Source organism: Plasmopara halstedii, assembly GCF_900000015.1.
Source record: "Plasmopara halstedii genome assembly, contig: Scaffold_2592, whole genome shotgun sequence".
Classification (NCBI taxonomy): Eukaryota; Oomycota; class Peronosporomycetes; order Peronosporales; family Peronosporaceae; genus Plasmopara; species Plasmopara halstedii.
This window is the reverse complement of record NW_020189499.1, coordinates 102865-112846: the sequence shown is the minus strand read 5'-3', so window position 1 is coordinate 112846 and position 9982 is coordinate 102865. Positions and strand designations below refer to the sequence as shown.

General features: G+C 42.7%; 2 protein-coding genes across 2 annotated transcripts in view; one reads left to right on the top strand and one right to left on the bottom strand.

Moving 5' to 3' along the window:
• Nucleotides 1–795: 795 nt before the first annotated feature.
• Nucleotides 796–9585, top strand: PHALS_04316 (hypothetical protein F443_20882; the record flags this gene model as incomplete). Its single annotated transcript, XM_024718408.1, has 15 exons — nt 796–2286; nt 2473–2829; nt 2909–2965; nt 3029–5642; nt 5699–5813; nt 5871–6010; nt 6168–6301; nt 6365–7096; nt 7159–7266; nt 7325–7639; nt 7706–8061; nt 8127–8248; nt 8318–8493; nt 8770–8917; nt 8987–9585. The coding sequence occupies 15 exons, from the start codon at nt 796–798 to the stop codon at nt 9583–9585; spliced, it is 7464 nt and encodes a 2487-aa protein (XP_024583810.1).
• Nucleotides 9586–9655: 70 nt separating this feature from the next.
• The window catches only part of PHALS_04315 (Projectin/twitchin and related proteins), a gene marked incomplete at both ends in the record, with an annotated part of 12620 nt that continues 12293 nt past the window's right edge, over nt 9656–9982 (bottom strand). The window contains 2 exons of the mRNA XM_024718407.1: nt 9656–9738; nt 9798–9837. Coding sequence (XP_024583809.1) covers nt 9656–9738; nt 9798–9837 — 123 coding nt within the window. The remainder of the gene's footprint in view (nt 9739–9797; nt 9838–9982) is intronic.

Sequence of the window (9982 nt, the reverse complement as noted above, 5' to 3'; positions counted from 1 at the left end):
AGCCCCGTACCGTATTCTTGTTTGGGTGTGATCACACCATGCCCATCTGGTGTGACACCCCCCTGTTACCAGGGTATGTGTAACCCCGTTACAACATTGATTGACAACATCGTAAAAATTTCGGTATGGATCAATTGTCTTCACAACATTAGGAAGCGAATCAATGTTGACGCAGATACAAAAGTTCACCAAGCGTCATAGACGGCATTGGAATCGGTAATTCTAACTGTGAAACTGAAGGATGAGCAAAGTTGGATACTTATTGGAGCTTGTGCCATCTTTTTCACGTGGTAGACTCGCAGCGCAACGAAGACATGCTAAAGTCGTTGACGAAGCGAGTAAGAGCACATGTTGTAGTACGCAGGCATGAAAATTCGCCAGACAATCGTTCTATCAAGAATCCTATTACCTCATTCAATTGTTCCGTTTTACAGGGTGCACATGTGTATAACAGTATGCGAAACACAGATCACAGTTTTGTGTAATTGTGCTATATACTTCTGAGCCAAATTACTGATACTGGTGAGGCCTTGAAGGAGATTCGTGGAAAATTATGGATTTGACTACTGTATCTGATTTGGTTGTACACAAACTTGACTTTCTGATTCTTTTGTCTCTGTCCAAAATATGATTTTCTCTTAAAAAATTTACCATTTCTCTTGACACATGGCTAAAATCCTTAATCGTGCCTCTTGCCTGAGATTAGAGATACAGTTCCGTATCAAATTTGATTGCATTTGCAACACGAAGATTGCAGCATAACTTTCTGCAAATCGCGAGGCATCTTTAAATATCATGTCAATGATGCTCATCCCGCAAGCTCTAAAACCTTCTTCCTCCTTTCGCCGCTTCATAGCGACCGCCACACACACGTATCCATCTACACCATCTCCTGCCTTTCCCAATGAATATGCACACGCTAAGATCGTGACGACTCAAGTGCCTGGTCCAAAATCGCAGCAGCAGCTAGAGCGTCTTGCTGTGCTACAAAACACTAGTGCAATCAACTTTTTCGTCGACTATACGGCCAGCAGAGGCAATTACCTCGTCGATGTAGATGGAAATCGTTTTTTAGATGTCTACGGCCAGATTGCATCCTTGCCCATTGGCTATAACCACCCTGCAATCCTCGAGGCGATGAGTGACAAGCACAACCTAGCATTGCTAGCCCAACGACCTTGTCTCGGCGTCTTTCCACCTTCTGACTGGGTCGATCGCATCAATGAGACTCTACTCAAAGTGCTTCCAGATGGGCTCGACGACGTCAATACACTTATGTGTGGCTCATGCTCAAATGAAAATGCTTTCAAAGCTGTTTTCATTTGGTTTCAGACCAGGCTACGAGATGGCCGTCCACCTTCGGCGCACGATCTTGAGACGTGTATGGCTCATCAATTACCTGGCACTCCCAAGTTAAGTATCCTTTCCTTTGATGGAGGATTTCATGGTCGATTGTTGGGATGCCTTTCAACAACTCACTCGAAAGCTATTCATAAAGTGGATGTTCCAGCTTTCGATTGGCCAGTAGCACCATTTCCAAAACTAACGTATCCGCTGAATATTCATCAAGCTACAAATGAAGCGGAAGAAGCGCGGTGCTTAGAAAATGTCGAGAGATTACTTAAGCACAGTTCTAACGTGACCAAGCCTGATGACTCTCGTATTGCTGGCATGATAATTGAGCCGATTCAAGCAGAAGGAGGAGACAATCACGCTAGTCCTGCATTCTTTCGTCAACTGCGCGACCTTGCTGCTAACTATGGCGTGGCATTTATTGTCGACGAAGTTCAAACTGGTGGAGGTAGCACGGGCAAATTCTGGGCACATGAACACTGGGGTCTTGAGAACCCACCAGATCTTGTGACGTTCAGTAAAAAGATGCAAACCGGCGGCTACTTTGCCAAAAAAGAGTTTCGTCCAAAAGAAGGGTACCGCATTTTTAACACGTGGATGGGAGATCCAACTAAAATGATCGCCCTTAAAACGGTACTTGACGTGATCGAACGCGAGAACCTCCTTGAAAACGTTAACGTCACCGGTGATTATCTCAAGACCGGACTGCACGAAGTTGCTGCCAGCTTTCCAGCACTTGTGTCTAGCGTACGTGGTCAAGGAACGTTTTTGGCCATGGACTTGCCGACGGAAGCATTGCGTAACAAATTTCTTCTTCTCATGAAAAAAAATGGTATTGCATCGGGAGGCTGTGGGGTAACTTCAGTGCGATTTCGTCCGGCCCTCGTATTTCAGCCAAAACATGCGGTTGAGTATTTGGTCATGATGCGCGAGGTCTGTAGATATCTAAGCAAGTCGTAATGAACTTTTGAGTACACAAAGCAGTATACATACAATAAACACATCTGATGTGCGTATTGTTAATCATCGTGTAAAAATGTAGCAATCAGACCGACTTTTGGCAAGAGGCACGTATTTCAAGTGTCTAGACAAAAGAGCGACACGTAATTTTATCGGAAGTCAGCGTCAATGAGTGTCAGTATCAAGGTATCGGTTCGTTGTCGACCATTTACATGTGATGACAAGTTGGGCGTCGTGATGACGCAAAATGGTGAAGAAGAAGGAGATGTGGAACTAATCAATTCAACGTACTCCACTACGAGATTTCCATTCAGCTACGCATGGTGGAGTGCTTATGGCTATAAGCGGCACATTCAGGGCGATACAAAACAAGCTGATAAAATGACGCTTGTTGACCAACAAATGGCATATGATAGCATTGGACGTAAAATCAAGCTTGACCTCATAGGAGGCAATGCTGTTGTTCTCTTTGCTTACGGTCTCTCGGGCTCTGGAAAAACATTTACTGTCTTTGGGGTGGGTCTCATTTAATACAGTAATTCTCAATAGCCTGCATTCGCCCAAGCGCTAAGATTTATTGCAATTGTTTCACCAGCCTGATGCTGTAGATCTTCCCGAAGCATGGTTCAAACATGAAAATCCTCATCCAATGGTACGAATTTCAGCAACTTACAACAAGATTTGTGGCTGCTAATTCCTCAATTACCTCTTCTAGTGGGGAATCTTTCCTCGTTTAGCCTACGAATTGTTTAAGGAAAAGCAGGATGGCTGGAAAATCTCTATGAAATACTTTCAAAACGTTGTGGACACTGTGCGGGATCTCATGTCTCCAGTGGCTCAAGAACAACAATACAAGTCAGGCATGCGCAAAGACCCGGACGGATTTACTGATATCGAATGGTGTCAATCGGTTGTTCTTAAGGACTGGAATGACTTGCGGAAAACGTTTATGGTCGCAAATGCGAAGAAAGCGATTGCACCGACGCAATTTAATCATCAATCAACACGTGGTCATTGTATCATGACTCTTGAAGTCGAGAAACCGGATCCAGAACGTGAGGGTATGAAACAAAGAGGTCGTGTCTATGTGTGCGATCTTGCCGGTACAGAACCTGCAGGGGACATTGTTTACGCCGATTACAAGAAAATTGTGTTTGAAAATGGAGAAATTGAGCATAAGTACGTCGGTCCTCACCCAGATGCGTCAAAATCGAAAGAATTACAAGATCAAGGGAAGAAGATCAACTTGTCACTTACTGAAATGGCACAATTTTTTATGAAAATGGCCGAAGCGGTGAAAGCAAATAAACTTAAACCCGGTGTTTCGATTCCTGGATGTAATTCGTACTTCCTGTGCAAGTATTTGAAAGATACAATGTTACAAGCTCGAACATATCTCTTTTGTGCAATTCGTCCCGAAGTCAAATTTCACGGCTATACTTTCTCCACTCTAGGCTTCGCTAAAAATGCCTCCGTTATTAAGCTTCAACCAAAAAAAGCGTCAACTGCTGCAAGTCCTGCAGAACGGAAGCTCATGGCTGAGTTGGAACAGATGAAAGCACTTGTGAATCAATTAAAGCATGAGAATGAACAGATCGCAAAGACAAGACGTTCTGCCGAATCTGACGACGAGAATGCTGAAGGTGATGATGCAGCTAATGAACAGGTCGCGCGATTGGCAGAAATGCTTAATCAGAAGCAAAGAGAACTTGAAAATGTGTTGAATGGAGGTAAAGGGGGAGCAAGGGGTGGATTAAGTGTGCAAGATGAATTGATGCAACGTCAGCGCGAAGAGTATGGTAAACGTGGCATTCATTTGTATCACTTTGAAGCTGATACATCATCTCCATATTTAATTAATCTCGATGTCGATGCGTATCGGTCCAAGAGATTTATGTTTTTACTGGACAGACCTCACTTATCAGTAGGCCCTTGTGGAGATATCCAACCAATGTCGCTCAGCATTGTAAAAAATCATTGTACATTCGAAAATGATGGACACGACATTTATCTTTGTGCTGGTGATGGAGAAGCTATGCATAATGGCAAGAAGGTTGAGAAAATGAAGCGGATACAACTTGTGCCTTACGATCGTGTCGTACTTGGTAATGAGTTGATGCTTTTCGTATACCCAGGTCGCGAGCCAGATAGGGAGCCACCATCGGCTGATTTTGCCGCTACAGAGTACAAAGAAGCACTTCAGACTATTGATACTTCTGCACTTGATGAACTACAGAATCAGATCAAACTGTTTGAAGAAGAGAAAGCACGTTGGGAAAAGGAACGGCTGGAGAGAGAAGCTGCGGCTGAAAAGGCAGTCAAAGCTACAATGAGTCCGAATGATGCATCAAGCTCTGCTGCGGCTGAAGCTGCGGTCGCTGAGAAATTAGCAACAGCAAAAGCAGAAGAAGAAGCTCGACTAGCCACAGAAAAAAGACGTGAGCTTCTGGCTAGACAGGTGAATGACCAGGAACTTCGGGAAGTACTGCCGAAAATTGCAGAGCTCACACAGATCGTCAAGCTGTTAAATCGCGATTATCTCAGCTTTGAGACAGCTTTACAGAGCTCATCAATGGAAGAAAAAGATGAAAGTGGCCTCAGTGGTATTCCAAAAGTCAAGGTTAAAGTTCACAATAACGCTACAGACGAAACGATCTTTTTGGATGTGTTTGAGTTCGTGAAAGCTCATGCACTTTTGAAGGACGAAGTCACCTTTCTTCGAAATGCGCTTATGAATGATCGAGAGTATGAATCACCAGCAGGGCGTGATCCAATCACTCTTCTTTTTGACAATTCCTTTCACGTTGGAAGTGCCACGACCTTTCTAGAGTATATATTATACAATCTAGAAACGGAGCCAGATGAGTCACAGCTCAGTATCAAACTTGCTATTCCACCGTTTAATACAATTGGTAAGCTGCAGGTGATCTGGACCCCGCTTTCGTCGCCAAACATAGAAGCACACAATGAAGACGATTTGATCGACATTGAAAATCCTCAAGATCTTCTTGGTAGATCTTGGACCTATAAGGTCCAAATTGTTGGAGCTACCGGCCTTCCACTGATTACAGATTTAGCGTATTGCCAGTATGAATTTCTTGGAGAACTCTTTACGACTGAAAGTGTTGAGCAAAGAACACGGAACCCTGTATTCAACTACGAATATGTTCACCACGTAAGCTGCGTCACTGAGCAGTTTCTTGAGTACCTTTCGAGTGCACGTCTGGAATTTCAAATATTTGTAAAGCCGTACATGCTCGATTTGCCTAAGGACAAAATTTCTACAAGAAATCCCGCAATTGCCACGCGGCTTGAACAGGGACATGCAGGTATGTCTCAGGACTTAGGATGTAGTGAACAATTAGTGAAACTTTGTTATGTTCAGGCAAACCAACGATTGAAGAACTTCAAACAGAGTGTGCGCGTTTGGAATTACATCTTGCAAACGTATCAGAAGATTTAAAGTTTCTGATCGAGCAATACCGGATTGATGTCGGAAGGTTGGCGAATGATTCTTGACGCTTCATGAAAACATACTTAAATGCTGTTCTATGTAGAGATCCCCCCACACGCCCTCAACGGATCGAAAACGATCTTGAACATGTCGATGGTCTTGATCATGCTTGTACAAGCCAGACTGACCTCGCACCTTGCACACCAAGGCAAAAGATTGAATCAGCTAAAGCGGATGATAGCCGTCTAAATGGCTAGAGGAGGGACTATAGCCCTCTGTCTAACTACAAGATTATCGACAGTTTTTCATACAAAACATTATAAATCAATAGTTCCTTGCAGTTTCAGGAGCCATATAATTAGGGCCACCAAGTTGTTGCTCTTGCTGTGCATATCTTTAGAAAAGCAGTTCACATCTGCCTTCTTACTTGCTGGAGCTGTTTTTGTACGTGGCCTGGAGCTGTTTTTGTACGTGGCCTTGGGTATAGTAATAATGTCAACGTCTCGAGTTCAAATTGAAGACATTAAACTGGAGGTGAGAATGAGGCACTCAATCATGTCTGATCGAATATTCGTTAAGGGTAATTTTGCTTGCTAGATTGACCGAAAGGTATCAAACATACCGAAAGTCACTACTCTGTCATCTTCGCCGAAACATCAAAGCGACATCAGTGATAATGTGAACACACGCACTTCACTGAACATACTAATTGCATCGTGGAATATGGGGAATACGATGCCACCCAGCGACTCAAAACTATTAAACGACTGGATTCCAGAGGGTGGTGGCGACTTTGATGTCATAGCACTGGGATTGCAGGAAAGTACTTATAAGAGTGACAAAATCTCTGAGAATTTGGTAACGGATAGCTGGTCTGCGGCTAGTGAAGAGCAAGACGAAAGGTGTTCATCTGTACCGAATAGTGTACTTCATGACACTGAAGTGTACGATGTGGATGAAGAAGAGGAAGAGGAGGATCTCGAAAGCGAAGTTAAACATGAGTTAAAAAGCAAAGAAAGTGATGATCAAAATGGTGCCAATAAATCTTTGGACGTTATTGTTAAGCGGTCACGTACGAAGAAATCTATGCGTAAGATGACTAAGATGGTGCGCAAGTTAAGCAGCAATTTGCGCGACTCGATAGGAGATGCCTTAGACTATCCGTTCAGCAAACAAATTTATCTACATCTTGGTGAAAGCTACGTTTTAGCTGGAAAAGTCGAGTTAATGGAAATGCGTTTGTTTGTTTACGTTCACGAGCGCAACAATGTTTGTGATGTTGAAAAGCTGGCAGTACCAACAGGTTTAGGAAGCGTTATAGGGAATAAGGTATTAATCTGTGTAGCCACATGCAAGGACTCTGTCCGATTACTAAGGCTGTTTTATATCAGGGTGGACTTCTACTTAAGTGTGTTGTTCAGAACACATCGCTTTGCTTTGCTAGTTGCCATTTGGCTGCGCACCAAGATCAAAAATTTCTTGACAAACGGAACACAGATGTACGTAATTGACTCTAGCTATGCTCTTCCGACCATTTCATTATATCGCAAATGTTAGTGCTCAACGATTCTCGGAGCGCAGTTTGGACAAAAGAATGTGTCGATTGACAATCAATTTGATCATTGTTTCTGGTTTGGCGATTTAAACTACCGACTGGATCTCAGTTACTCGACTCCACGTCAGCGCACTCATGAAATTCATTGTGCTGAAATCATGACCCTTATACGTGCGAAGAAATGGACTACAATGAATCAAAATGACCAACTTAAACATCAAGTTGATGAAAAGAAGGTGCTTTCTGGATGGGAATTACCTCTGGCTTTATTCTCGCCAACTTTCAAGCGAGTTCGTCACACTCTAGACGAGTACTTGGTGAGACTTTGAAAGATCGTTATATGATCTCTCCTGCAAATTTAGATTTAATATTTTTTTGTTTAGTTGGAGCGCGTACCATCCTACTGCGACCGTATCTTGTATAAATCGTTACCGGGACTACGAGACAACCTTCAGCTTTTGCGATTTACTTGTGATGAATCAATCGCTACAAGTGATCACAAGCCTATTTCCGCTTCTTTTCAAGTTGTTCAAACACCACAACTTCATTTGAGCTCAATTGAGAATTCAACACTTGTTGAACTTTCGGACTTTTCCGGGAAAGGTCTCGTAGGGCTTGATCTAGCTGGGCTTAGTGATCCATACGTCAAATTTTACTCGGTTCCAGGCAATGCATTACAGCTAGACACAAGTGGAAGTCATCCGAGTACATCTACAATCTCGAATACTTGCTCACCAATGTAAGAAGTGTTTGGTTTACTCAAGTGTTTGACAATGTATCCTATACAACTCTTTGGGTTCGTAGGTGGCGAGATGATCAAGTACCTAGGCTACATGTATTGTGCGATAATGAGCGTGACGTGAAAGGTGTTCATTTAACTCTTGTTGTGATGGATCATGACTCTACTTCAAAAGACGATTTAATGGGTAAATTCATACTTTCATCTATCAATTTCTTTAAAGTCTTTTGATAACATAATTTGGATACTTTGGTAGGTGTTGCTTCGTTGTCGTTGGGTAAATTTACCCAAAGCCGACCACGCTTTATTCCATTTGAGGTTCCTGTTGCGTTAAATGGCAAAGCTGCAGGAATTCTTGCTGGCAGAATTCGCGTCACACTTCCTGGTCAAGTTACATTTCTCGAAGATGAATCTAGACCTCAATTGATTCGTGTGGCCGGATGCCATTGTACTCTTTCTTAAAGCACCTACTTTTCAAATTCAAACATTGAGATTTGGAGAAGAGCTTTATTTATCTTTTCACTTCACTAGATTTGACTATTTAGTGTGAAGTAAGAGCAATCTCTAATATTCTTAAATCGCTTGCTGACTCGAAATGTCCAGTCGCATTACAGCGATTGGCTGCATCATATCGCATCCTCGAGCCTGATATTGGAAACATTTCTATTTTTCGACCCATAAGTGTCTTTCACACAATTACATTTTCAGATGCCTCCTCATCGCCAGCATCCCGCTGAGTTCCGTCTGGAGCTCGATCTTAATGACAACGCGAGTAAGGCAGATACCATTGCTCAGCAATTACCACCCATATCAGATGGATGCTCTCGATTATATCTCTGCCGTCACGGTCAGACAGGTCTGTCATTTACTGTCGTTATAAACAATGAAAGCAGACTAAAATGATTTGTTTGTCATCTCTTTCTAGACTTCAATTTACAACGCAAGATCCAAGGTCGTGGTGTCAACATGCCACTGAACATCGAGGGAATAGAACAGGCTCAGTTTTTGGCCAAAGCTATGAAGGACGTGCCTCTTGTCGCCATATATAGTAGCTCATTAGAACGCGCGATTCAGACGGCGGACGCAGTTGCTCACCATCATCCTGAAATGAAAGTTCAGTCTTTTGACGAAGTAGAAGAAATGAATTTTGGACAGCTAGAGGGTCAACCAATGATAATGCACGAAGATCAACTTCGTACCATGTACAAGCGGTGGGAACAAGGTGAAATTCGTGCTGCGTGGCCGGGAGGGGAGAGTCCATTGGATGTCGTAAATCGCGGTGTTAAGAAAATTACTGAAATTGTCAGTAATACACCACCCAAGAAGCAAGTTCTCATGGTCACACACGGTCGCTTTAACAAAATTGTGCTGGCTCAAATGCTTCAGGGCGAATTGACCAATATGACCAAGATTGATCAAAATAACACGTGCGTTAACGTCATTGACTTTGACCACGCTACGCAGACATATCACGCTGTGGCGCTCAATAACATTAATCACTTACCTGAGCCGCCCTCAGTTTAGATGTCTTAAATTTGTAAATATATCAATCGAGCATGAGGAGGCAAATTTTTGAGAAACGATTGTATTGTAATCAAAACCAAATGGACAGCTCAACGCAGCAATTTAGCTGCGTCTTTGGATTAAAGTATATACTAAAGTCGAGAAATCTAGTGCCTGATTCATGCATGAGCGTGATTGTAATAAATTTAAATACATGAGAGCATTAGAATTACCTGTTTGGAGATTTTTGAAGTAGTCCAATACAAGCAATTGCTATAGAAATTGCATCATTATGCATAAATTGTCATCGATGCCGTGCAACATTCAAACGATATTGCTAGCATCGTTAATTCAGTACATCGATATACCCTCATTTTAGCGCTTACCTTGCTTCCGCAAATGTACTCTACTAGCTGCA